Genomic DNA, 27,931 nt, shown 5'->3' on the forward strand with positions numbered 1-27,931 from the left:
CGAATCCGCTCCGTTCCCGACTTCTCTTTATTGGCGCAACCCGCGTACACGCGTTTCCGGAACGTACGGACAATGGTACGGGTTTTGTATCGGGTCGAACGGTTTTACGCGAGTCTAATCTTAATCGATACAAAAGTAACGCGCGCCCGAGCCTTCGGTTCGCGTCGGTTTCTAGGTACTAATCCTACGAATACAAAAGAGGAGGTTTAGCAACGACGGTATCGAAGGGTTAATTTACAAAGAATAAGTTACCTAAAGCTACATACCTCAACTATGCAACATGTTATTTACACAATTTTCTCTAAATATTCAAGAGTACTCGGCTCGCGAAGGCGGAATCGCCGATTCACCCTTTCACACCCTATCGAACTTTAATCGATTCCTTTCGCGCCGAATCGGCACTCGTTACCCCACGGCTATGATCTTACGTCGTATCTACACGTATAAAAACATTACGATAATGCTCGCTACTCGCCATCGCCGAGCAAACGATTTAACAAATTGACTAGTTACCCAACAAACACGAGTCGTTACCGAACCAACGAGGCCGTCGATATCACGTAACGTCGCTTAAAAAACGCACTCGTTTCGCGTCGTAACGTTCCTCCCCCCCGTGAATTTTTAAGTCACCCCGGAGGGTCGGTCGATAGTACCTTCCGCATTTTGAATCATAAAACCCGGGATAAAAGATCGTTTCTCGTTAGCGCCAAGTACTAAGGCGAAACGTTTACGCCTGTTTTTTTCTTTTTTTTCTAACGAATTATACGCGGACCTGTGTTCGTTGGGCACACCCGAGACGTTAAATGTACAAAACTTGAGTCTCTCCGCTATACCGCAAGTCAGGACGAATGTACAAGATTGACCGATAGTCGAACGATAACTCTGATCGTTTCTCTATCGGCGGTTACCTTCCCAGAAGAATGCTGACACCGATCTCTGTCGAGGCATCGCAACGACTGTACACTTAACGCGATAACTCGATTTCCGATTTTCTCTTTCAGTCGATTTCCAGGAGAGACGTCGCCTCTTCACAGGAGATAGGGAAACTTCTCTTTCCCGTCCTCGTCGACGTCGTCGTCGTCCTCGTCGTCGTCCTCGTCGTCGTCTTCGCCGTCTTCGCCGCCGACCACGTCGTTCTCGGCGTCGTAGGATTCCTGACTCGACGGTGGCGTGTCCAACTGAGGGAGCCCCAGGTCCAAATATTCCTAATAAAATACCCGACAAAGGTCACATTTTAATTGACATTAGTCCGGGTTTATTTGTCTACGGGCCGAACCGCCCGTACTCGACCCACCTCGTTGGCAGTTATGGTGAGTATCCTGTCGAGATCCTCGACCAGTTCCCCGAACATGGGTCTCTCGTTGGGTTGGTAGCTCCAGCAGTCTCTCATGAGCATGTATCTGCGGACAGAGGCGGGCGCGTCAAGGCCGCACTGCCGGGACAACGTTTAACGCGACGACAAAGGAAGGATCGAACTTACATCTCGATGGAACAGCAGGGTGGCTTCTCCATGCGATGGCCGGTTCGGAGCAGCTGAAAGAGTTTCTCCACCGACGGCACGGACGGGTACGGAGTCCCACCCAAGGTCATGATCTCCCACAAGAGAATTCCGTAGGACCACCTGCGGTGGGTTGACCGGGGGTTGAGTTCGCGGGAAAAGAGCAACTTTGGAGGAGACGAAACGTTTACGTACACGTCGGACTGGGTCGTGTACACCCGATGGAACAGCGCCTCCGGAGCCATCCACTTGACCGGAAGTCTGCCGTCGGTCGTCTTCCGGTAGTAGTCGTGGCAGTGGATGTCCCTCGCGAGGCCGAAGTCGGCGATCTTGAGGACGTACTCGTCGCTAACGAGGACGTTCCTGGCGGCCAGGTCCCGGTGAATGCACCTTCGGCTGGCCAGGTACTCCATGCCGCGGGCGACCTGGTAGGCGAAGGAGACGAGGTCCTTTTGCGTCAGAGTCTGTCGCTCCTTGACCACCTGGCCGATCGTCGGCTCGTAGCCCGAGGAGGGCCGATGGTCCCTGAGGAAGTCCCGAAGGTTCCCGTGGGGGGCGAACTCCACCACGACGAAGAGGGGCCCGCCCTGCGTGCAGGCCCCGAGCAGGTTGATGATGTTGACATGCTTGCCGATCATCTTCATCATCTCCATCTCCGAGACCAGGTCCATCATCTCCGCGTCCGTGTGGCCCTCTGTCGATTTCGAGGGCGTTACTCCGGAGATCCGGGAAGGCAGAGGGTCGCGAGTCTTACCTTTGAGCATCTTGACGGCCACCACGCCGGGGATGCCCGGCTTGGAGGCGGTGGTCTGGGCCCGGACGACCTTGCCGAAGGCGCCCTCGCCGAGAGTATTGCCCAGCACCAGGTGGTCCCTGGGCAGCTCCCAGGCGCTGTCCAGGGGCAGCTCGTACTCGGAGATACTCCCGGCGCTGTTGTCCTCGGTGGTGATCGCGGATCGTTGCTTCTCGATCTTGACCACCGGCATGAGCAGCGGCTCCTGGGCGTTCTGCCCGGCCACGAGGCTCTGCTTCTCGACGATCACCTTCTTGGTCCACTGCGTCACCACCGCCGCGCGGGCCGTCTCTATCGCCAGCAGCTTCTTCATCTTCTCGCGCTTCAGGCGATGGAAGATGTAGATGACCACGACCACGCCCACGGCGAAGAAGACGCAGAGCACGGCCACCAGGCTGTTGACCAGGAGGATCTGGGGCCTCGACGGGACCGGCACCCGCTGCTCCTCGAGGGCTGCAAGAACGAATCCCGACGTTACGGCCATCGTCGCCGGGGACGGGGACGGAATTCTTGGCATAGGGGGTGCGCTCACATTCGACGACGCGCAAGTAGGCACTGCTGAAGGTCTCCCCGAGGGTGTTCTGGGCGATGCAGGTGTACCAGCCCTCGTCCTTCTCCGTCACGTTGTAGAGCTTGAGGACCTCGGGATTCTCCGCCTCCCCGGCCTGTCGAATCGGAGTCGCGAGTAGAGAGGCGCGTCCTCGACGCCGGGCTCGCGTGCGGTTAGTCGTCATGCGACGCGCCAGGGGACGTCGGGGGATGGTTAGCAAAAGCGTCGATCGTCGGCGAAGGGTTAGTCGCGAGTCGCGGGAAAGGGAGAAAGGGAGAAACGGAGAAAGAGAGAGAAGGCGTTAGGTAGACGCGACCGCTGAGTCCCACCTTGACCTCGACCCGGAAGCTTCGCTCGGTCTTGTTGACGGTGTCAAAGGAACCGTGATATCCGTGGTACCATTCGAGATGACGATGAGCGTCCGAGAGGACCTCGCAGGTCATGCTAGCGTTGCCGCCGATCAGGACGGTCGCGTTCCTGGGCGCCCTCGTCAGGATCGGCCGGTGCTTGACGCTTTCTACGATCAGAGAGAAGACCCAACCACCAATTTGACGCACTGGTCGTTGGAGGAGGGTCGATCCTGGGAACGACCCCGCCTCCGACGCCACCACCGCCGCCACCGCCACCGCCACCGCGACCACCACCACCACCACCACCACCACCACCACCAACACCAACATCGCCACCACCACCGCCACCGCCACCGGCGACGCCGGCGCGTACCTGAAGCAGAGTCCCTTTGGGGGAGTCCTCCTGCTCGTCGGGGTACTCGGCTACCTTGACCCACTGAATGTAGGGTTCTAGGTCGGACACGATCGGACACTTGAAGACCGCCGTATCGTTAATCCGAGCAGTCAGGTTCTTGGGGAAGTCCTCGTTAATGTAGGGCTTGTGCGGGAACCGCTCTAGATAGTTCGGTGACAGCGTTGCGTTTAGGAACCTCGCACTCTCGGTGGCCCGTTCGGGGTGGGGAGCGGGGGGAGAGGACAAGGGAGGACGGGAACTCACCTATGACGTCCACCTTGAAGGTGTGCCGGATGCAGCCGAGGTAGTTGCAGACGACGCAGGTGTAGTTGCCGCCGTCCTGGACGACCAGGTCCTCGAGACGCAGGGTCCACTTGTTGCGGACGACGACGCCGAGGCTCCGCTGGGGCTCCTCGTCGTTCTTCAGCCAGGTGATGTTGGGCCGGGGGTTGCCGACGCTGGGACAGCGGAGGCGCAGCATGTTGCCGGCCGGCTTGACGATGGACCCGTGGAGGTCCTCGGTCTTGTTGAAGGCGGGCGGGCTCTCGGGGGCGGTGCGGTTCCGCTCGCCGGGGCGCTCCGCGTCGCCGGAGTCCGGGTCGACGTGCAGCGCCCGGCTCTCGGGGACGTCGACGGCGTCCAGCTCGTTGGTCTCCTCGGGCGGGGGTCGCAGGCCCCCGAGGACGGGGCCGAGGACGGGGCCCAGGGCGGCGCCGTCGGTCTCCGTCACGTCCACCGAGGCGTTCCTCCAGCGGACGACGCCGTTCCCGTCCTCCAGCCGGCAGCCGTACGCCCCGGCGTCGCTCCACAGGACGTGGCGGAACTTGAGGAAGTGTCGGGAGAGGCGGACGCGCCGCGACCCCTCGCGGTAGGGCTCGCCTTCCTTGTACCAGCGCACCTCGTCGCCCTCGGACTCCGGCTGGCACCGTAGGTACAGCCTCTCGCCCAGGCCCGCCACCACGGCCGCCCCCGCCGGGTCTGCAACGGAGACGAGAGTGGAGTCGGCGGGCCACGTGCCGGCCTCGGGGAACCCGAGGGAAGGACGTCCCTTTTTCTGCGCCGTGACGTCACGGGCCATCTGCTCGCGCCGACTCGGCTCGGCTCGGCTCGGCCAGGAATAGAGCGCGGCCGGGCCGTCCCCATCTTGAAGCGATTAGCGCGGCCGACCGAATTCCTCGAGGGCGGCCGCGCCCGGATCCGCGTCCTCTCCGAGCGGTCCTCGACCGGCCGCGCCGTCTCTCCCATTGTCCAATTGAGGTAGGCTCTCGCCATTACGCCGTCGAGTTCGTTCAATGGAGAAAAGATTGTATCTAATGCCGAGGGCCGAGGGCCGCCGGCCGCCGACCGCGGGCGAGGAAGCGGCCACGCAAGTGTCCGCCGATTCGCCGGGGGTTGACGATCGTCGACGTTTCTTGATAACGAGCGAAGTGGCGGCAATTCAACGACCGACCAAGTGGACAATTGGGCCCAATCGCGGCGATACTCGACCCGGTCGCTCCTTCCCTCGACGCCTCGGGGGCCGAGTCGCCGAGGGCGGGAGCACTTTTACGAGTTTCCGGAAAAACGGTCGACTTCCGGCTCGGGGGGCCCGAAAGGGCCCTCCCTTCCGGCTCGGGGGTGCCGATTCGGCGGAAAGCCGGGGAGCTATTTCGGGCCCGGTTCCGCCCTCGGCCGCTGGAAGCGACTCCCGATATCGCGTTCGCGCTCCTCGCCGGCGGAATTTATTTACTCGCCCAGAATAGCCGAAAGCGAAACATTTCCCCCATCCTGGCCTCGCCGCCATTCCCCGCGGCCCTCGAGCGGCTCGAGAGCGGCTCGAGAGCAGCCCTCGAGCGGCACTCGAGGAGGACTCACCGAGCTGCACCCAGCGACCCTCGGTCGCCGCGACTCCCAGGATCCCGAAGACCCCGAGGAAGACGTACGCCTTGGCCGCCATCCCGGCGGCTTCTGCTCCTCGGGCTGCTGCGTGCCGCCCCTCGTTATCGCATCCTGAAACCAGAAAGCCGTCTTGGAAACGCGTCGGCCCCCGGCCCGGCCCGGCCCGGCTTGGCCGGCCGCCAGACGCGAGGGGCGGGAGGGACGCGCGGCCGCGCACGTGCGCCGCTTCCGGCGTCAAAACAAATTACGATAAACTTCCGCCGGGACGTATGCACCGTGGGTTCCGATGCCGAACGACTTCGCCCGCCGACGCGCTTCTGCGACCTGCGCTTCTCTTCGGCGGATTACGTGAACGTTTTCCGTAATCCCGGTCGGTGAGATCTCACCGACCGATCCGAGCGGTCTCGGACTCGTTCGTATGCCGAGCGCGGCCGCTTCCGGCGCGCCTCGGCCGCCTTCGGGGAACCCTCGGAGGGTCCTTCGCGGAAACAGCCCCGTCTTATCGGGCCGCGATAACGCGGCCCGACTATCTAATCCGGCAAAGGTGAGCCCCGAGGTAGGTCCGAGTACCTTCGTTCCGATTTTCGAGCGGCACCCCTCGGGCCGCTCGGGACTATTTCGAGCGAGTCGCGAGGCCGAAGGATGGAAACGCTGCGGAGAAATCGCCGCCGGTAAGCGATTCCGGTCCCGTGCGCGGTCCCCCGCCCCCGGTCGGACGGCGCGAGAGGCGACGCACGTCCCGGGACGCGCTTTGGACGCTCCTCACGCGTCTTCCCCATTGTCACCCGCGGCTCGCGTGACCGCCAAACATGGCGTCGCCGTCGCTCGGCTCGGCTCGGCTCGGCGCGGCGCGGCGCGGCGCGGCTCGATGGCCGGTCCAGAAAGGCGACGGGCACACGTGGTCGAGGGACGGCGGCCGCGCTCGAAGGGACGCGGCCGGAATCGCGTCGTATTTATTCTCGGAGCGACCGCCCGATGACGGTTTAATTCTTCCGTGCCCTCGGCGTTTCTTTGGCGCGCGTCGCTCCAGAAATAAAGCGTCCTTTATTCCCGAAAGGATCGGCAGCGAGGAGGCGCGCGTCGGGCGTGCCCGAGCCGCGCGCTTCGCGGACGCCCCGACGCGGAACGCCCGCGCCCCCGAGGCGATTCGCGCATCGCGAGAGCGCTCGCTCGCCTCGGAGCCCCTATCGCCGGCCGCGATTACGCTCGGCGAAACGAGATAATTGGAAAGATTACGGAACGCCGCCGCGCGAGGGTGCGTCCCGACCGTGAAGAGCGGGACGGCGACGGAGACGGCCTCCTTCGGCGTCGCGTCGCCCGCTGATCGATCGGCGAGCTCTTTGTCGTCCGGTCGAGCCGGCGTCGCGGCCAGGTGGCCCTCGGCCGGCGTTTCGAGGTCGCGGTCGCGGTCGCGGTCGCGGCCCTCCCGTTTCTTGGCACCGATCGCTCCCGCGCTACTTACGGAAGTCGCCGCGCGTTTCCTGGAAGGACCCTCAGACCCCGGCGCGGTGCCCGCGGCCCATCTTCGAGACGGCCGCCGGTAACGAGGATATCCGGTGGCGCGGTCCGCCGCTCGCCCTTCAGCTCGGGGGCGCCGCTTCCATCCTCGAGGACCGACTCGCGCTACGCCTTCCCCGCGGCCGCCCAATCGCCGGCGCGCCTCCTTCCCATTGGCCGGGGCCCGGGGCCCGGTCCTCCCCTGGCCAGGGCGCGATTGGTCGACCGGCACTCGCGAGGGCCCGCGGGCGTCCGTCCGTCGGTCGTACTCGTCGTCGTCGTCGTCGTCGTCGTCGTCGCCGTCGTCGCCGTCGCCGTCCGCGAAGGATGCGCTCGGGGAGCTCGCGACCAAGTGCCGGACGGCCCGAGCTCGAAATAGCCGCTCGCCCGCCGGCCCCTCCCCACTTCGGACCTGCGGGGGCGGGATCCCACCCGATCCCTCCCGATCCCTCCCGATCCCTCCCGACGCGCCATTGGCCTCGGGCCCGAGCCGCGATCGCCGTCGACGAGCGGAGATTCTCCCGGGTTCTCCTTAAGATTCCTCCCCGGAACCCGGGTGCGCGTCCGGGGGAATTTCAAATTGCCGCTTCCGGTAGTTTGGGATGCCGGATCCGTCGGACTCGATACCCTCGACCCGCGATCGGGACCGACTCGGGAACACGGTGGGGTAATTTCTCGGTCTTCGAGGCTCTTCGCGTATATTACGTAAAACCAAGCAGTTTCCGATGTGAGGAGTGCCGCGGACGGACGGTATACGGCATCTGCTAGATTATAAGCGCCTTTTAGTACACGCGTAAACGCGTAAATATTTGTATGGAACGGTACATTCGACGCTTGCGTTCAAAATTCTTTCGACCGAACCCCGTTTAATATCAAATTGATGCCTGAATTTATAATTTTCTGTTAAAAAGTGAAAGGGGGTAACGTACTTTGTGCTCGCGGAGAAAAGCACGTCTATTACGTGACATATCATACCTACCCAGTTCGGCTAGGGGGAAGCCGCCACTCGATGAATGGAGGAGCGCGCCAAGTAGTCGTCTAAATCCAGAGATCCATTCGGGTCCTGGGGGTCGAGTCCGGAGGTGTCCGGAGGTGTCCGGAGGTGTCCGGAAGAGGGCCGAACCGCCGCCTCGATCCGTTCCGTTCGAAAAGCCCGCGCGGTTCGTTGCTCTCCTTCTTGCACGGTTCCGTGAACTCGCCTTTCCGCGGGATCTTCGCACCCAGTCGATTCCACGCGTTTTGACCTAGAAAATGCGCCGCGCTTCGCTGGGTCTTTTCTCGTGCGCGTAATTACTTTTCTCGAGTCGATCGAAGGGCCCCGATAAGGACGCGCGCGCCCTTCTTCGGGATCGGTGCCCGGGCGGGCCAACGACCCCCGACGACGGTCAGGGTTGCACAGCGACGAGTCGAATACTCGAGGGAAAGCTGTAACCTCCCTTTTTTAACGTGGTCGATGTATACGCCACTTGTGAAGAAACATCTTACATATCGGGAAACCTAAAGTTCCATGGAGCATTCATGTAATTTACGTCACGTATGAAATTTGTTAAGTAAAATACCCAGGAATTTACTATAAATTCTTCGTTAACTACTTAGGGTATTTTACTAACCCAATCCTGACTACGGCGCTTTGGCGCGGTCGAGATCGGAACCGAAGCCCATGGCCCTTGAACTAGCGCTTTTCCCTTTGGTCGGGATTAATCGGGACTCCTTCGCGCGTCGCCGACTAAAACGGACACTGCCGATTCGATTGGATTCGATCGGCGAGGACGACGAGGTAACCCACTTTCCAGAGGCCATGGCGTATCGGGAGGGTCCGTTTGCGCGCGTGGCTAACATGTTCCATCGACTACTTAAAGACAATTGAGGGGAAAGGAACGACGACGATCGAAGAAGCGCACGGACGGCTCGGCGAGAAGGAGAGAGTGGGAGCGGGGGCGCGGGGAGCCGCGATCGCGAGCGATGCACCGAACGAGCAACGTATTTCCGGGAAATAATTAACCAATCTTATTCCAAGACGACCGTTCCGTCGGGTAGTCATCCTCGGCCGAACCGACCCTAGAGAACGACCCGTCATAAGAAACGAATCGCTTCCGCGGCCCGCGGGGACTCGAAACGGGTTGAAACAGCCGTCTGCAGCCGTCAAAGATGAGTTGGGAGATTGCTCACGGGCAAAACGGTGAAAGCTAACGTACGAAACCAGAGGGCAGCACACGATGCGATCGCGCGACCCTGCCCGTGAGCAATCTCCCAACTCATCTCTGCGGCCGTGCTGGACGCCACTGGATGAACTCCAACCGCAAACGGAGCCCGAGTCGAAAAGACCGAGTAGGCGCCATCTCTGGGCGGGCGTGGCAAGCCGCGGCAGCATGGACGAAATTCGCGGGACGGCCGCCCTCGGGGCGGCGGCGCTGGCGGCGTTCCGCTGAGCTGCGCTGAGCCGAGCCACGGGCGCGACGGGTCCGAGCGAGCCGAGCGAAGGCGAGAACGAACGCGTGCGAGGGAGCGAGCGAACGGCGGTGGCGGCGGCGACGGCGGCGAGTTTCGGCCCGAGTCGAGTCGGTCGAGCCCAGGCAGGCAGGCAGGCAGGCAGCGTGTCCCTCCGGCACCCTCCGGTAGCGAGGTAGCCAGCGCGCGCGGTGGAGCGGCAGGAGCGGTGGTGAGACGACTGGTGCCCCGTGGACGGTCGGCGATCCCGGCCGCGAGTGTGGAGTGAAAATTTCGCGATCGGCGTCCGAGCGGGTGCGCTTGCGACTCGTCGGTCGCCTGGCAGGGTCGGGCCCGGAGTCAAGGCTCGTCCCCCACGTCGGCGCGGTGCAGTGGCCGGATCGGTGCGCGACGAGCCCGCGAGGAGCCCCTGAGCGGAGCCATGTCCGACCGGGAGAGCCTGGACGACCAGCCGCAAAGTAAGAACCGGCCCGAGTCTCCGGGCGCCGCGCGTCCGCGCGGCCGCCGTCCCTCCTCGCGCCCGGAGACGAGCGACATGTTCGCGCGTTGGCGCGACGGCGCCGTGGCGGCCGCGGAATCAGGGAACGTCTCCGGGGCCCGGCGGGCTCCCGGCGGGCTCCCGGCGGCTCCCGGACCGCGCGACCGCGGGGAAGGTCGCCGCCCGGAGGCCCCGATGGGCTTCTGTCAGACGTCGCGAGAGATTCCCTGCTTTTCGACGGGCCAGCTTTCAAGATGGCCGCCACCTCTCGTGTCGGCCAAGGCGACCCCCCCGCCGCGCGGACTCGCGACCCGCGCCGCCGGATCTCGTTCGAGTTTTTCGCTTTTCTTCTTTGAGGGGGGCGCCCCGGAGGTGGGGTTTTCGAATGCGGCCGGTTTTTTCGGCCGCCCAGGCCGGCCCGGTGGCCGCGGGGAGTCGTAGCGAGCGCCGACACGTTTCTAACCTCGTCGGGCGATCGCGCGGCTTCGGTGGCGCTCTCCGCGGACCGCGGCGCCGCGCCGAGTTAGAGATGCGGAACCGTCAGTGATGTAAGAATCGGGAGGTCCATCCGGCACGCGTGCAACGCTTCTACCCCGGGGAGGTGGCGCACGAGGCCCGGACGCAACCACGCGGATAGATGGAGTGCGGAGTCTGGCAACTCGGTAAACGTGTCGGGCGAGGTCTTATTTTCCGATCGAGGGACACGCGACTCGTTCCGCGGGATCGAGGATCGGTGCTCCGGAGTGTTTTTGCTCGGTGATTGGTTCCTTGTGGGATGATGTCCAAGAATTTCTGGATCTCCGTCGAAGCAGGGTATCGGGTTGGCTCCGAATGGAACGAACCTGCCCATCGAATGATCCTTAGGAATTCTTAGAGATCCAAATATAAATGTACTGGGAGTATTTCAAGGGTCCGTCATAGAAAACGTAGAAATTGAAAAATTTACTTTGACACTAATGCACGTATGGATTCTCCAGAGAGGTGGTCCGCGAGGCCCAAGCGCAGAACCACGGCTCGGGGGAACGTGGAGATCCAAACCGTCTTATTTTAGAGGGATCCCTAGAGTCCAACGTGTGCAAAGATTCGTCCAGTCAAGGGAAGGGGGAAGGATTTTTACTATCGAAAGAACGGGTCCTTGCCCGGCAACGAAGGGATGTAATTCATTTTGGGCATATGTCGTGTTTTTAATACAATGCATAGGCAGTACTTTCCCCGATGTCTCGTACTTGCTTCATATAAAAAATTTTCCACAATTTTTGGGCAATCCTTTTCGATAAATTCCAATTGAGATAAAAAAAACTAGGGATTCCTCGACGTGGCATGGTTTAAAAATATATTGCACGTTCTGCGGATACGCATAAGTAATGGTCTTTCCCGAACATTTGGTCTAATTTTCGTAATCATTTTTTCAGAGTATGGAAACCCTGGCGGCATGGAGACTGGGGGAGCTGATTTTGACTCCGGTGAGTACATGACGTCAAAACCCTTTCAAATAATATTTCTTTCAACGATACTCGAATACAGTGTTATGTAGAGGTACGAGCCAATGTTCTCAAGGTATTCCTAAATCCAAAACGCTACGTTTTAGGCAGGAAACGCGTGGTTAAATTCTCTTGTCACATATCGTGTAGTTAATCTTTCCTCGAATGTTCGTTATCGGAACGCTCGATCGAGCAATTATGTACTCCAACGTGCTCCACTCGGTCGGTCTTTCGGCACGGAAGAACTAATGGAACGGTCTCAAGACCCGTCAATAACTCCTCCCGCGCAAAGATCAAGAGGAAAGTACAGAAGTCCACGAAAGCCTTTCCATATCGACTCCAGGTGGACGGTACCTAACCTACAAAACTACTTGCACTCGACAACGAGGAAGCGCTCCAAGATAACTCGGCGTAATTTTCCTTCAGCCTGAGGGGTATTTGTAAAAAGCGAGAGGTACAGAACCGACTCGCTCGGACATCATCCTCGGTCGCAAAAGGCGAAAGAGCACGGAAACTCGCGAACCCGCGGCCCGCGGAGCGCGATAGGTGCGCCGCCTCGGCTCTCGAGCAGAGGGCGCCCTCGGCGGCGCGCAGTCAGCTGGCCGTGACGTCACCGGCGCGGTAGGGTCCCGTCACGTGGTGCCGGGGTTGGCGGACGGAGAGCGGTCGTCCTCATTGGCCGGCCTCCGGCTCGCCGTGATGTGCGCATTCCTGCGGCATGACGGCGGGCTCCATGAATGACCGCGGCGGCGGCGGCGGCACGTCACCGCTACGATTTCGCTTCTCGCGGAGGAGAGGACCTCGGGGTCGGAGACGGGATGGAGAGAGAAGCGGCGAGCGAGAGGGAGGCGCGCGGCGAGGGCTATACTCGGGCGTCGGTCCCCGGTACAGCCGGCCGGCTCCGCTCGGTCAGTCTGCCGCGGAGGTAACGCGGGCCGCGCCGCCCGGAGGTGCGTGCACCCGTCTCGTTCGCGACCGCGGCCGACTCGGTCCGAGAGAAGAAAGAGAGAGACGGAGGAGCGCCGACCGACCCGTAGACGTAACGTAAGCGGGCCTTTCTCCTCCCCTTTTCCGGGACGCTGGCGCCATAGGAGGGTGGTTTTTCGTGCTCGCGAATCCGAGTCTTTGGGATCGTCGGAAAGGAGAACCTCGAGTCGAGAACGCCCGCGACCAAGATCTCCTTCCGTAGGGTTGGCGCGGGGGAATGGTCGCGATCGTAAAGCCCGTTTCTCGAAGAAGACGATCGGGCGATGAAACGTCTCCACGGTCGTTTTCGATTCGACGCGGCACGAGTTACCGTTAGTCGAGGAGACGTCGTCCCGGCCCGGGCGGATCCGTGGAGACGATAAAAGGCGACTTTCCACAGAGTTCGGAGTTTCGGGTATCGAGCGAACCCGCGAGTAGGAGCCGGTGGAGGAGCCGACGGAGGAGCATGGGGGAGCTGCGAGAAAACGACCCGAAGACGGCCGCCGAGTCGAAAGCGGCGACCAACGGATGGGGCGACACCATGGGCAAGATCCAGTACTGGCATCCAGAAGGTAGCCCTCGAGAAATTCCTCGCGCATCCGGGGAGAGACGTAGCGGCGCGCTCTGGGCTCGGGACCGGTCCACGTGTCTCCGGAGTCGACGCGGAGGCTCTCTCGCGCCTACGCGCCCTTGTCGCGGAGATACCAGGGGACCGTCGTTTTGTCCGCTCTATCGACTGTCGGTACGTCGGTAAAATAGCGACGATCCTCTCGCGCGTCCTTTTCGCCAGGGTTGTGCGATGACGCGTCGTTCGAGGTTTTTTCATCCGTAAAATCCAAGTACCGTAAAAAACTACGTAAATTCCCTAAGGTATTTTACATACCCAACCGTGCTTCTCGCCCGGTCGCTGCTTCTCCGGAGTCCCGGGTCTCGCAAAAGTTCCGTTTTAATTTCCCTGGGCCGGATTCGAGAAAAGCCGAAAACTTCCCGTTGCAGGGGTACTCTTCGCTTTGGATTCGAAATCTCTCCTCTGCGGAGCCCGGCATGGGCGCATCGTGGGCCGGTCGGGTCGCAGGCGACCGCCTTCGGCCCTGTCCGCCGACGCTCGGGCGCGCTCGGTCGAGCTCGGCCGCGGTCGGCAACCCTCGTCGAGGCTAGAGCGTCCACGGAGAAGGGCGAGAATGCAGTTCGCATTGAGGTAGGTCGCGGTCCGCTCGTCCTCCGGTGCACCGGAGATCGATGTGCTTCTCAGTCGGGGCGGAGGAGCGGTTTTCCGGCGGGCGACGCGTCGGGCGTCGTCGCCGTCGGCGCGATCGCGGTACCGTAGATCTTTGTGATAAAGTCCGAGATGCCGCGCAAGGGCGAAGACGAGTCGACCGCTCCGCGGTCTACTTCGACGGGAAGAGTTAAGGCCACGACGAAGGGAAGGTAGATTCCGTGAAGGGGAAGAATGGGAAGACCGAAAGGTCCGAAGAAGGCGGAGTCGAGGAAGAGGAGAGCTTCGGGGAGCGAAGCCGGCCGGTAAAGTGGAGAGGTCGAGAGCCGACGCGGCACGCAAGGAGAGGATCTCGAGGAAGAGACATAGGAGATCGCCGAAAGACGGGGCGGGAGGGACCGTCGGTCGGGGAACTCGAGTTCCGGAATGCGATGCGTCCAAGCGGGGTCGAGGGAACCACCCGAAGGGGACATCCAGTGTGAGGAGTCTCGAGCGACGCGAAACGGAGGACCCCTTTGCGCTCCGGCTTCGTGACCGCGGCAACGGCCGCTCCAGTAGTTTGCAGGCTCTAGACTCGCCCCGGTTCCGGGAGTCCCGGGAGTCCCGGGAGATGTTCGCCCGGGGAGGCACTCGGAGGAAGGGTCCGGTCGACGGAGCCGAACGGTCGGCGGAGTCGCCGAGCGGGGCCCGGGGTCGATGAGCTCGCGTCCGGCTTCGGATGGGCCGGGTCACCGAGGCGGACGGTCACCTGGGGAACTGGCCGGAACGAGGTCCACCTGGGAGAGGAGGCGACCGGAAGGGGCGCGACCCCCCTCGGGGAGGAATCTAACGTTTCCCGGCGAGTGGCGGGGATTCTCGAGAGCGAGTAGGCGGAGAGTTGCCGGTGGAGGAGGAGAATGTACGGATACACGGACTATCGCGGCATCGACAGGATGTTCAGGAGCAGGATCTTTCAGGGCGACCTTAGCCCCGTGCCCATTCCCGGCAGCCTGCAACAGTCCAGTACGTAACGTTATTTCCGGAGTCCCCCTTGCGTGCCTTCCGGTCTCTTTGAGGCATCGATCTCGATTTGGCTCGTTCTTTGCGGCATTACGCTTGCGTCTCCGTCGTTTCCGAGACGCGACCGCCACCGGGAGATTCCCTCGACTCCCGCAGGAATCGAGGGAGGAGCCCCCGCCGATCGAATGCCGTTTGCCCTGTCGACGGACCGCGGCGTTAGGAAAGAGACGGAAGAAACGTCGCTTTTCTATCGGGCCCTCGTTAGTCGGAAAGGGACGAGTCGTTCGCAGAAAAAGAGCGAGGAGGAGCGGATCGTCTCGCGTCGGGGACCAAGGGAGGAAAGACGTTGGCCTAGGTCGGGACCCGGTGGGTGGTAGCGGGGTTCGGAGGGGTCGTCGACCCCGGTGCAGCTGTTATTGATCGCAACGAGGGGCGGCCGAGGGTGGCCGAGGGTGGCCGAGGGTGGCCGAGGGTGGCCGAGGACCGCCGAGAGTTGTCCCTGTCCTACCCCAAAAAGGGTCGGCAACCTTGCCCGAGTCTTGGCGACCCGAGATCGTCCGAGCCAGAAACCGTCCCGTCCCGTGTCTTACACGAACGCGATGGCGACGCCTGGGCGAATCGCAGATGCGCCTGGTTTCAATTAGTTTTCCCATTTTCAAGATTAAGTCGGTCGAAATCATGGTTAACCCGTAGCGGGGATGGACTCCTCTCGAGAGGAATTTATCTCATCCGGAGAACTTTGGCTCAAGAACGAGGACGTAGACGTTACGTCGGACCCGACGGGCGTTTCGTCAATGGAACCGAAAGAACGAAGCGATCATTTCTCTTTGACTTGCAGGTCAGCAGGGTCAGCAGAGCGAGCAGGAGCTAGCGACGAAGATGCTACAGATACAGAGCAAGAGATTCTACCTTGACGTCAAACAAAACAGACGCGGGAGATTCATCAAAGTCGCCGAGGTAAGCGCTCGGTTAAATTTAACGCGACTCGTGCATCTTCGGCTAGCACGGTGAAAATCCCTAGCTCATTGCCGTTTTCAATCGAGATTTAACTTGAACAGATCGGAGCGGACGGCAGGAGGAGTCAAATTTTTCTGGCGCTTAGCACGGCATCAGAGTTTCGGGGCCATCTCTCGACGTTCAGCGATTTCTACGCATCTTTAGGTTGGTGACCCTCCTTGTTTCTATCGGATCTAGAACATCCGAAGAAGAAATTGCGTTGCGCTAAGTTCGCGCGTAAAGTTTGCCAAATATCCACAGAGTATAAATTCGATGTCAAAGGGGCAAGGGTCCGAGGGAACTCGTTCGTCGAATGTAGTTACCGTTGGTACAGTGTTGCAAAAAGATCTTAAAAAGCCCAGCGACCATTTAGAATACGTTGTCGAGTAATCTCGCCGTGACGATCGGGTCAAATTGGGCCGTCGTTTAAACGTCGATCGTCAACAGGTCCCCCCAATCCTGACAACGTGCCGGACGATGGGAAACTGAAGTCGGAAATGATGATGAAGGACAACAGGCGGTACTATCTGGACCTCAAGGAAAATTCTCGTGGGCGTTTCCTGCGGGTGAGTCACCCTGTATGTACCGACCATTCAAGTATACCACTTTTTCTATGGTAGATGTATTACGTAGAAGAGAGGATTAGATGTATCCGCTATCGAAACGGCAAAAGCCGAGAACGCGAGACCGCAGCCGGCATTTCGTGCAAGATTTCCGGTGCCTCGGGGAAAAGAAGAAAAACGAAGGACCTCGTCATTTTCTTAGGTCAAGGCATGCGCGAAAACCGTGGAGCACCGACCATTCGTTGAGAAAGTCCAGGGGCGTTCCGATGCCGATTTATAGATATTAATAGTTGTCATTCGTAAGCCACGACTAGAAACGGCAACGAGCAGCGATCGAACGGTGTCCCGGAAGCGTGAGTCACCGAAGAAACCGTAGTCGCATGAATGGACTGGAGATTCATTCGAGATAAGGAACACCCGCGTCGGTCCGACGGGGGTGACGCGTTTTTCTAGCCTGTAAGCCCCGCGAATGAATCATAAGTTGTCGAGTTTGAGGCCGATCCGCGTCACTTTCGCGAGTCCTCTCGTTCGGCTCTCCTCAGATTTTCATGCTTAGAAATGTTCTCGCAGCGGATAGTACGACCGGTTAAAAAGTAGCTTTTCGCTCGGGGACGTAACATGTCGCGGATGGCGGTGCGGAGGAGAGAGAGTGAGAGAGGTGACGCGGACCCGTTGTACGTTTCCAGGTCTCGCAAACGATAACCCGAGGAGGGCCCAGATCGCAGATCGCGATACCGGCCCAGGGCATGATCGAGTTCCGCGACGCCCTGACCGACCTCCTCGAAGAGTTCGGCACCGACGATGGCGGCTTCAAGGGCGACCTACCCGAAGGGCGCTACATGCGAGTCGACAACAAGAACTTCTACTTCGACATCGGGCAGAACAACCGCGGCATCTACATGAGAATTTCGGAGGTAGGTGCCGGGGCTGCCCGGGTCCCGCGGGACGCGCTCGGTAACTGACGACCGCTCGTCGCCGTTTCAGGTGAAGACGAACTTCAGGACGGCCATCACCGTGCCGGAGAAGTCCTGGGCGCGGTTCCGCGACATCTTCGCGGACTACTGCGACAAGATGAAGGAGGGCGGTGCCGGCGGGGTCGGGATCGGGAGCGGAATCGGGAGCGGAATCGGGAGCGGAATCGGGAGCGGAATCGGGAGCGGGATGGGGAGCGGGAGTGGGAGCGGCAGCGGGAGCGGGAGCGGCGCCGGCCAGCCGGGCGGCGTCCTCGCCGACGGGAAGGGCTCGGTGGTGGCGCAGGTACCGTCGCCGTCCTCGACCTCGCAGCAGCCTAACCCCAACCCGAACCTAGACTCTCCTCTAATCAAGTGAAAAAGGCTTTAACTTAACTCGAACATTGGAATTCTAACCGTAACTCGTTTTCAAGTCGTTAAGCGAACTAAAGGAACTCGTCGGAGTCTATGCCATCGCCGTCGCCGTCTCCATCGACGGGGCCACCGGAGGCCTCGTCGGGCCGGCAGCTGATCGGGCCCGGGGCCCGCCGAGGCCTCGCGCCCGTCCTCGGGCCCGACCGGAGCCCGACCGGAGCCCGACCGGAGCCCGACCGGAGCCCGACCGGAGCCCGACCGGGGCCCGACCGAGGACGATAGATGCATATACGCGGATGCTCGCATGTCTGCACATTTGCGTTTCGACGTACCGATGTATCCGTGAGTGTGTATATATTTATACGTATATATACATATCGGGGTATGTATGCATGTATCGTTCGGGTCGACCCACGAGGAGGGATGGCCGCGAGCTTCGACCGACGTCGAATAGACGAATGTAGCGAGTTTCCACACCGACTAACGTTCGAAGTACCACCGTTCACTTCCCGGGGTATATAGATATATGTATATTATNAGGGAGGGAGGGATGGGGGATTAAAGGGGGGGAGAAAGGGAGATAGGATATTCGGACGCGTGTATTCGCCGGAGCGATGCGAGAAATCCGACGCTCGGGGGCGTTCGTACCTACGTGCGAGCGCGGTACGTGGTCGGACGCCGTCGTCGTTCGACGCGACCACGCGAGGGCGTCGCGCGCGCTGCACCAGCCAAGAGGATTCCGTGCCGAAACTACCCCCGCAATATTTTCACTCCGTCAGTCCGTTATCGGAAAGCGTTTCCTATTCCTCGAGGGAAGGATCGCCACCTTTGCCCCGTTTCTCTTCCCCGATTTTCTTCGACCGGGCGTTCGCGTTCGCGTCCGGCTCCTCGATTCCTGGCGAATCGTGAGATTTTCGAATCAAACCCGCAGCGCGAGACAGGATATTTCCATTACGATCAAAGCCGATATTGCGTTTTCACGCGTTAAAAGTCGGGGGAAAGTTCCGACTAAATCGATAACGACAGATTGCCAAGATGGCGGACCTTTCGACAGGGAGGAGGAGAGAAACGTCCAGAAAAAGGTAGCACGACCTCGATGTTGGTTCTCGCGAAGACGCCCTTTGGGAGCGGGCGGTAACGCGTTCTGGGAGATCGGCGAGAATAAACGCAACGAGAAGAAGGTCGGTTCCTTATGGAAACGAAGACAGAGTTCGGAATCGAAGATGCACAATGGACGCGAGAGAAGAGGTGAGCGGAGGGGCTGAAAGTAAATTGCGCAAGAGTGCAAGTCGAAGCGACATAGTGCCCGGATGGGCGAATCGCAAGGTGAGATCGGTGCTCGCGTATTAGAAAACCCGAAAGTGCGTCGCAAGTGCGTCGAAAGTGCGTCGAAAGTGCGTCGAGAGTGCGTCGAGAGTGCGTCGAAAGTGCCGAAAAACGGACGTCGGACTGGAAGAAGAGGAGGGAACTCGGGTCGCCGTGCAGACGTAACATCGAAGGGAACGAACGGCTCCGAAATAACGGAGGGACGTAGCTTTCCATATCAGAGCCTCGGAAGGAGAAGCGAGGAATCGTGGAAGCCGAGGTGGGAGGCGTCGCGTTTCCTCGCGATCTGCCATTCGGCCCGGTGTAGGGATACCATGCGCTCGTTTAAACGAACCGAACGACACACGCGTCTCTATTAAAATAATAACGAAACAAAAAAAAATAATATATAAACCCTAGGAGGAAGAGATCGCTAGCCGGATACGAATCTATATAATATGTATAGTATATAACGTTAATTATGTTACGTTTCGTTCGACCGAATCGTGCGGCCGTGGATGGCGATGCGCGGGCGTGCTCGCCCCTCCGAGCCCGCGTCCGACCACCGACGAGAACACCGAGCCAGTCGGCAAGACCGAGCGACAGAGGGCGGATGGGAGTGCGTCCGTGCGAGACGGCGGGAGGAGGACGCGACACCGACAGTGATGGTTCTTTTTGTTTTTTTTCAAAGCGTCAATATTACCGACATACCTGGTCAACGGTCGCTGGAAGTATTGCAGGTATTGCATATTTTCTTTTTTTTGCCGCGTTTCACCGGAGGGTTCCTTTCGGCGGAACGAATGGGAACGATCGAGACGATAGGACGAGGAGAAGCGCGCCATCAAACGGCACGATTAGATAGGGATCATTTTTCGCGGGGGAAGCCGAACGAGGACAGCGAGCGAATCGGTGCGCATGAAAAACGAGAGAGAGACGTATAACTGCCTGGACGTAAAAAACGAGTCCAACTCCCACTTACGATTTGACGCGGCGCGAAACGGTGTGAGCGCGTACCTAAATTGCGTTACGTCCCAAGCGATGACCGACTTCTAACACAATTGCATATTAGGTATGTATTATACGAATGCATATTAGGTATTTATATAGAATCTATATAACTGTATAATTGTAACGAAATGCCAATGCCCGCGAGCCCAGACGGCCGTCGAAGTCCCCCTCGAGAGCGACCCCGACAGTCGCCTGGGCCCCGATCTCCGCGGGTACGGAAAGGGATAGACGAAATGACGAACGACTTGGAACGGGAGAATCGAGCCTCGCGCGCCAGGGCCAGGAGACCAAGGGACGTCGCGTCTCTCGACCGTGGCTCGAGGGGTATTCGCGGTGACGGTTAAGACAGAAGTCCAGGTTCGAGTAGCATGTCGCGGGCGAGGTACGCAGGGGCCTGACCCCGGAGACGAAACAACGGACGAGCAACGAGAGTGGGGGAGAGAGGAAAGGAGGAAGTCCTTGTTATGCTTTCATTTTGCAACGCCGTGCCGATTATCGTCGACCGATTACGGGACGGACTCGAGATCGTCGCCCGAGGACGGCCCGCGAACGGCTCGCCTCCTCCCACGGATCGGCTCCTCGAAGGATCGCGACCGTTTTCGTCCGGCCACCTTTAAAATGACGAGTACTTTCGCAAATTCCTGAGTCGAGAACTCCCAGCCCTTCCGACGAGCCTTCCCGCTCGAAGCGACAAACGACGCCTCGTCATTTCGCGCCGATGCAAAGTCAGGAATCATTCGGTAAACGAGGAGGAAGGGCCAGGGGGAGTAGAGAAAAAAACAGTAAAGGAAGAATAGATAGAGAAAAAAATAGCGTCAGGGAGAAAGTCGAGCGGTATAAAATATAACCGATCGTGGATGACGCGCGCGTGTCGACCAGTTCTTCGCTCGCGGGACGCGTTTCTCGAGGGGACAAATTTCTATATAATATAAGAAAATTGAAAAAACAAACATATATATATATATATATATGAGCGTTGACGCCTAGCGTTCGTATCCCGCTTTAAATTGTAGATAATATCCAGACGGCGCCCCTCAACGTTACGTTGAAATCTTTGGTCCCGGTCGTAATTTCTCGGTACTCTTGTTCTTTTCGTCCAAATCCAACGACTTTCGGCTGGTCTGAATGCAGCTTGGGTCACGTAGAATGAGTCAACGGTAGAACGCGAGAGAGCGTGGGAGGGAGCGATCCGTGCGGATTCCGGAATGAGCCTCGCTTCTTTCTTAGGACGAGAAGCTACGAGAACCGACCACGTTCTTGATACGTAATGCGTGTTGCGTACACGCGAGGGAGCGAAACTGTTAAAAATGTTTGCGCAACCTGTCGGGAGGGGTCTTTGTAAACGCTACGTGCATTTATATGTATTTAAGATATATTCATACTCGTATATATCTTAGCTCGGTGAGTAAAATCGCCGAAATAGTTGGAGGGCCCGATGGATATCTCGGAGGCTGTATAAGTATAGATTAGGGATTTGTTTGTTCGTTGTGTATTGGTTTAAGGTCGCGGTTTGTTTTTTTTTTTTTTGGCAATGGTTATCGCTTAGTTGAAATTTTTGCGAAGGAGGAAACACTGGGTAAAGGAGGTTTTGCGCGAGCTTTTTTAACAGGAATTCCGCATCTGTCGCCATTTGCTGGTTTTAGGTCGATTTAACGCTCGGTTGGAAGACCGTTTGACGGGGATGCTTAAAGGGGTGGCTATGCAGGTATAAGAGAAACACGTAATTATGTTCGTCGAGCAGAATGGAGATATTAAATATGACCTTTTCTCAATGAATGTGTTTATCCTGTAATTCGGAAGTCCAAGCCTTGATCCGAACGCGGTTAATGAAAATTGTTAGAAATCGACACTTTGACGACGCCGCCTCTTTCGACTCCCTCGAATGTCCATCGGGGATTCGTTCCCGTGAATTCCGTAGACTCGGTGGGGTTCCGTCGGTAATGTGTCAAATTGTACGGTCGGTTCTTGAGCGAACAGGACATGCGGCGAGCACGGCGTTGAAACGGTTAAGTTGGACGTTTCGTACATCCGACGTCTATTTCTAGATAGCCCGACAATATTTTTAATTACTCCATCGTCTATATGTACGAGTTAGACCCATTAATTACGTTTGAAAGAAATTATTCGTTAACGCTTGTCGTTTTTTATTTTTTCGTTCGAGAAAATGATTTTCTGGACGAGATCTCGTTTCGTTGAACGATCCGTCGCCCGGTTAAAAAGCTCTTGATCGTTCCGTCGACGAAACGACGGGAAATTTCTAGAGCATCTTAATCGCACGTTTCTAAACGTTTGAGATGTTTTCCTTGAAATTATTCATTTGTATAATTCGTCGCATGGTACAACAACCCTTCGTTACCGCCTGATCTCCTCGCGTAACGCATACGTAGACGGCCAGGGCGTGACTCGTTTATTTCCAACGACGCCACGTCGAAGGTAGTGCACGGTACAATCTCGCTGGGATGTTTGAAATCGGAACGAAGGGAAAACGTGAATTCGACCGCGCGTAGGTAATTTCGGGTCATTCGAACGAAAGTTGCGGGCGAGAGGGTGACAAGGGAGGGAGAGAGAGAGAGAGAGAGAGAACGTTTTCGATAGGGAATGTGAAGAAATGAGAATCGTTCGTTGGCGTGGGTGGTCTGACATTGTGATCTATACAAATTAAAATTGACAAAGAATCATGAAGTAGTAGATATTTAAGGTGTACACACGGTGTTGTATACACGGACGTGCACTCGCAAAGACGCGCGATCGATCGATGTATCGACATCGTTTCCTGCTACGCGAGGGAGGAATGGCCAAATAACCGTTGCGGTAGATCCGACGAAGATCCGCGTTAACATCGGCCAATTCCGAACGTCGTACGCGCGTTATCGTTTGCAATTATTTCCGCCGTACGTCAGCAACGCCGAATTACTCGTGCGCCACGAGATGCGATTTTTCCGCATTATTCTCGCCCACCTTGGAAGACCACCGTCCACTTGGTGCGACGCCAGTGGCAAGGGAAAAAATTTCAAACATAGGATTAAATAAGAAATTGGGCGTAAAAATGAAGCGAACTCGGCGAAGCAGAACGCGGCGGATTTCGCGGGAACGCGAGCGAGAGAGCATAGTAGCTATCGACACATCCTGTGAAATACCGGATAGCCACGGACCACACACACACACACACACGCGCGCGCGCGCGCGCGCTCCTGCCACGCAGCGAGTCCTTAGACAGCTTTAAGATAATAATTATAAATTATTATTAATAATTATTAAATAATAACGATAAACTTTCTATATGTTGAATCGTGTCTAGCAAAAGAAAGCACTATCGAAGTAACGATTTAATCGTCGCGTTCGTACACCACACCGTACAAAATCGACGGACATCCTCGTGCGCATGCACGACGACGCGGTTCGACCCCGTCTCTATGACCACTGGTGGTCCCTCGAGTTATCAGTTACGGTGTCCGAAGGGGAACGCTCGGGTGTTTCGTTGGCCGGTCCTCCGTCGAATCCATCCGTAGCCGTGCCTTGCACGAGCACGCGTTTCGCGAGAGTCGGGGGAAATGCCGAAAGAAGGAGGGAAAGACGACCCATTTTCGTGGAGATCCTTGCACCGGTAGTTTGGCTCGCGCCGTTATTGCCGCTGCGATTATTATCATTATCATCATTATTATCATTACTACTACTATTACTATTATTGCTGCTGCCGATACCGCTGCTGCTGCTGCTGCTGCTACCGCTGCTGCTGTTGTCGTCGCTGTTGCAATTTCTACTACTATTACTTCTACGTTACGGTTATTATAACTATTATTATCGTTATTATTATTATTATTATTCGCCAGCAGTCCCGTTTCGTTGGACCGACCACGCAGCAGGTTTCCGGGGAACGTTCACGTTTTATTCAAATGCGGAATTTGCGTTCGACTATATCGATGTAAAATTTGTCAACGTGAAATCTCTCCATGTCGCACGGTCCAACGGCGTACGTTTCGGGGTTAGGCTCGAGAGGAAAAGAGGCAACGGTATCGGAGACGCGACCCGTCGCCATTTTCGAACTCGTTCGACCGATAGGGAATGGCGGATCGTTGTATCTCGATCGAGACTAGAGTTCCGGTTATGGACGCAAAGGTCTCGACGAAGAAAAAGCGAAGGGTAGAGAATCGTTGCAGAAGATTTTCGATATCGAATCCGCGCCTGCCCCGAGAAAACGATTGCGTCGTTCGGATGTAAGTACGGCATGGTTTTCAAATGTAAAACGAATCCTTCAACCCTTTCGGTCCTCCGTGCGGTTCAGATCTCAAATGATTCGTACAAGGAAAAGGAGAGTTCTTTTTCCACAGTTTCAGCAATTTGGAGAGATTTTCCATCGTTTCTCGTCACCTATGGCCTGAAAGGGTTAGCGATCGTTTAACGAGCACGCGAGGTTGCGCGATGTCTTGCACTTATTTCTTTTAAGAGTGACGTCATTTAAGGTTTGCCAGCAATTTTGCGCTCTCTCGCGCTCGACTCGTCAAATATCGACGGTAGCTCATAAGGAGGACACTAGACAAATTGTTAAACGCTTTTTTTTAATACCCTGCCATTGTTTATTCTATCCTTTATATCGTTAATATATTGTCGCGTTGAGGATATAGTTAACCGATTATTTAATGTTATTCCCAAGTCAACGTTTACGCCACGATGAACGAAGGATTGCGGTCATTGGAAACACACGCACACACATACACACGGACACGTCAGTTTTATTTTTCAATCGTTTACGATATAATTTTAAAGGTCGACACAGCGAGCCTACCTTTACGAGTCATATTAATCTTTGTAATAATAATATAACGCGCGGACGACACCTGCACACCCATTACGTGTTAGATGACAATCTGTAAAGAAATTCTCGTTACGTCCTTTACTTAAATACATCGACGTTTATCGATGACATCGTTTAATGCGATTGTTGGAATCGCGGCAATTTCTCCAGTGTCCTCCGCGGCGGAAATCCCTTTGAAGCATTGGCGGTCCGTAGTCGCGTCGTTTCCGAAGCGGTAGGAGGGACGGGTTTGTGCCGGAATCTGAGGTGAGGAGAGAAAGCGAAAATGATAATAATAGAAATAGTGTGTGTGTGTGTGTGTGTTCATAACGGAGAGGCAGGGGAAATGGCGACAAGTGGTGTTATATATATAGAGAGAGACTTAGATAGTTAAACGAAAGAAAATGAAAAGAACGCGGAAAGAAATCTCGAAGCAAGTATCGTTGTCGCGCTTTGTTCCGTTTGAGGAAAAAAAAAAATTCGTCATCGCAGAAGTATAACGCGTCGAAAAAGAGCGAATGCGAGAGAGAGGGAGAGAGAATGAGACGCTAACTGAGCGAAAGACGAAAAGATATACGCAAGATTAAGAGGAAATATAAAAGAAACAGGTAACGAACGAGATCCAAGGAAAAATTAGATCGATCGCCTCGATGTTAAATGTAACAGTTTTACAAGGTAACAGAGCATTTCGTTTTCTAAGATTTTCTACCGTTCTACGTGCTTTCCACCTGGCTTCTCGTAGGGCGAGCGATCTCCCGTGACTCCTCTTTGCTTCCTTCGAGATGCAATAAATCAGTGACTCTTCCTTTCCATATCGGAACTACCGTTCGAGGCATCGTCGGGTCACCGTGACGCGCGAGGCCCTGCCCGATTTTCCTTACCGCTTTATCAGTCGTCTCCGGTCGATTTAAACAACAATTTCTCCTAGATCTCATTCTTCGGGAAGGTTACTTCAAAGGTCGGCGGCATTTCCTTCCGCAAGTCGACGAGCGAGCCACCGTCGCGTTCATTCGATTAACTGTATCCCATTGCGGAAATCATTGAAATCGCGCTCTGCACTTGGCGCGATTTAATAAAGATGTTTCTCTTTGGTATCGGCTCGCGTCTTGTTTCTATTGTTTTGCTCCAAAACTGTAGTGCTACTATTTTTAACGTCACAAAGAGATATCAAAATATATTTAAGATATAATCTCGGGTACGTTGGTCTTCTAGAAATAGAAAAGTCGCAACGACTCTCGGCGCATCGTTCACTGAATCAATTCATGTTGCCGAAGGTGCTCCGTTACATGACGTAGCCAGGATGGATAATGCGATAAAAGAATCATTACGTCGTTTGAGTTCTTCAGGAAGATCTTCTTCAGCTCGTGTAGCGTGTACCGTCTCGAATTGATCGAATGTTTCTCTGGCTCTATTTGCAGTAATATAACATAAGTTTGCAAACTCTTTGGATAAAGATCCAGAATATTCTTGTAACTAATTTTGCAGTGGGACCTTACCAACTCTATAACGCATTGAATAATGTGCAATACTAGATCTTTAAACTTGAGTTGTTCGAGTATTTCCTTCATATAGCTACAAGCTATTTGAAATAACAGGGGGAATTTTGTCATGATCTGGGCTAGCTTATCGAGGGATCGTACCGCATCGACCAAAACCTGGTGTTTGTTACTTGTGTACGACTTTGAACATATCGATATGAAAGTTTCAAGTAGAGGTGTTTCGATGAGTTTTATCCTCTGTGAGATATATATTTTCTCATTTGTAGATGAACTCGATTTAAAATACTGGTTTTCATTGACGATCGAACATAGAAAATGGTCCCCCTCTTCTGTAGGTTCCAGAGCGATAAGTCTGTTTACTACTTTTTCAAAATATGCCCCTAAATTGGGAAGTTTTGGAATCAAACAATGGATCGTACGAGCCAGAAGCAAGAGGGTCCTTGGAGAGGTTGCAGCATCCAAAATATCTTTATCCAGATATTTCTCCAAAACAATATTGACGAATTTCAATGTCTTACCTCCATCCTGGAATGTTCGCAATGGTACAAGAGAAGAAATACCTTGACTCCATTCCCGAACGACACCCTAAGAAATGTTAAATTTATTTCTATACAGCATTAGAATTTCAATACATATCATGGTTATTTGAGGGTATGAATTATCCAAACAATAATAAAAAGCACATACGATGATTTGAGTTCTGACAGAGTATCGCTGATATGCTTCGATCGATACCTTTTGGCAAAGTAACTCTGTCAATGAATTATTCAATGCTTTCAATATAATTTCACTTGTTGGCGAGAATTCTTCCTCCTTCAGCATTCGTCTCCATTCATTGGTTTCTTCTATTTCTTTCCTACTGTCCTCACAAGTTAATAATACCATACTTAGAATTTTGAAATTCATTTTACTACATTCCTGCAGTTTCAAATCAAAGGTTATGGACACATAAGAGATCTAGATATAACTGAAATGTAAAAATCTATGATAATAATAATGTCAATTGGAGTATGTAAAAGGAACACAACAAAGACTTCATACAAAATTATTCTAATTCCGTTTGACCGATCAGTTTTAAGGTCAGTAGCGTTTACACAGAGATGAGCTGTGAGATTGCTGGAGATAGCTCACGGGTAGGGTTGGGCAGGGTGGGGCAAGGTTCCGTGATCGTATCTTGTGCAGCCCTCTGGTCTCGTACGTTAGCTTTTACCGTTTTTAACCCTCAAGTGCGGCGCATCGAATTTCTGGTAGGGGTTCGCGCACTTGGAGGCAAAAAACCGTGAAAGCTAACGTACGAAACCAGAGGGCAGCACAGGATGCGATCGTTTGGGGATTGTCGAATATATTTCACCACTTTATCTCTAGTTATTGCTTTATTATCACAGAAAAAGGAGCGGATTTCCACGAGCGCTCTAGAATTGGTCACATAGTTTTCTCCTCGATTTTCAACCGTTTCTAAAACATTTTACGACGTTGTCGCCTTTTCGTTCGAGGTAAGTACAGTAATGCGCACGTGGGTAACGCAGTTTGCCCCGTCCTGAACGCATCACGCTCGTCGCGCGCAACGCCCCTGGTGGTCGATGGCCGGACTTTGTCTCGGGCCCGCCACAATCGCACGATCCTGCCGAGTGATGAGTTGGGAGAGACTGGATAGAGTGCCCGTAGAGTCGCGTAGAGTCCCGTAGAGTCACGTAGAGTCCCGTAGAGTCCCGTTGTGTCCCGTAGAGTCCCGTAGAGTCCCGTAGTGTCCCGTAGAGTCACGTAGAGTCCCGTAGAGTCCCGTAGAGTCCCGTAGAGTCCCGTAAAGTGCCCTTAGAGTCCCATAGAGTGCCGTAGAGTCCCGTAGAGTCCCGTAGAGTCCCGTAGAGTCCCGTAGAGTCCCGTAAGTCCCGTAG

General features: G+C 56.0%; 3 protein-coding genes across 10 annotated transcripts; 1 reads left to right on the forward strand and 2 right to left on the reverse strand.

Annotated features, from left to right (window-relative positions):
• Window positions 1–4: 4 nt before the first annotated feature.
• LOC105703763 (fibroblast growth factor receptor homolog 1) lies at window positions 5–7,296 on the reverse strand. Of its 2 annotated transcripts, none has more exons than XM_012432405.1 (10): window positions 6,926–7,296; window positions 5,440–5,574; window positions 3,850–4,563; window positions 3,171–3,358; window positions 2,824–2,956; window positions 2,253–2,744; window positions 1,694–2,192; window positions 1,481–1,621; window positions 1,295–1,400; window positions 5–1,205 (listed from the first exon to the last, which is right to left on the reverse strand). In XM_012432405.1, the coding sequence occupies exons 2-10, from the start codon at window positions 5,519–5,521 to the stop codon at window positions 1,029–1,031; spliced, it is 2,532 nt and encodes an 843-aa protein (XP_012287828.1). In that variant the 5' UTR covers window positions 5,522–5,574; window positions 6,926–7,296; the 3' UTR covers window positions 5–1,028. The 2 variants fall into 2 exon arrangements, with proteins under 2 accessions (XP_012287828.1, XP_012287829.1); XM_012432406.1 differs by lacking the exon at window positions 3,171–3,358 and adding an exon at window positions 3,565–3,746.
• A 2,187-nt stretch (window positions 7,297–9,483) lies between these two features.
• Window positions 9,484–17,956, forward strand: LOC105703780 (transcriptional activator protein Pur-beta). Of its 7 annotated transcripts, none has more exons than XM_012432439.2 (7): window positions 9,484–9,866; window positions 11,299–11,349; window positions 15,387–15,505; window positions 15,607–15,709; window positions 15,992–16,122; window positions 16,794–17,021; window positions 17,092–17,956. In XM_012432439.2, exons 1-7 carry the CDS (start codon window positions 9,830–9,832, stop codon window positions 17,434–17,436), a joined length of 1,014 nt encoding a protein of 337 aa, XP_012287862.1. In that variant the 5' UTR covers window positions 9,484–9,829; the 3' UTR covers window positions 17,437–17,956. The 7 variants fall into 7 exon arrangements, with proteins under 7 accessions (XP_012287862.1, XP_023289761.1, XP_012287863.1 ...); XM_023433993.1 differs by having other exon boundaries at window positions 15,992–16,110; XM_012432440.2 differs by lacking the exon at window positions 9,484–9,866 and adding an exon at window positions 10,452–10,548.
• A 6,511-nt stretch (window positions 17,957–24,467) lies between these two features.
• On the reverse strand, window positions 24,468–27,275 carry LOC105703726. Its single transcript, XM_012432321.2, has 3 exons — window positions 27,078–27,275; window positions 26,724–27,003; window positions 24,468–26,621 (listed from the first exon to the last, which is right to left on the reverse strand). The coding sequence occupies exons 2-3, from the start codon at window positions 26,940–26,942 to the stop codon at window positions 25,785–25,787; spliced, it is 1,056 nt and encodes a 351-aa protein (XP_012287744.1). The 5' UTR covers window positions 26,943–27,003; window positions 27,078–27,275; the 3' UTR covers window positions 24,468–25,784.
• Between the last annotated feature and the right edge of the window lie 656 nt (window positions 27,276–27,931).

Source organism: Orussus abietinus, unplaced genomic scaffold (genome assembly GCF_000612105.2).
Source record: "Orussus abietinus isolate OABI.00-Male unplaced genomic scaffold, Oabi_2.0 scaffold26, whole genome shotgun sequence".
NCBI classification, from domain to species: Eukaryota; Metazoa; Arthropoda; class Insecta; order Hymenoptera; family Orussidae; genus Orussus; species Orussus abietinus.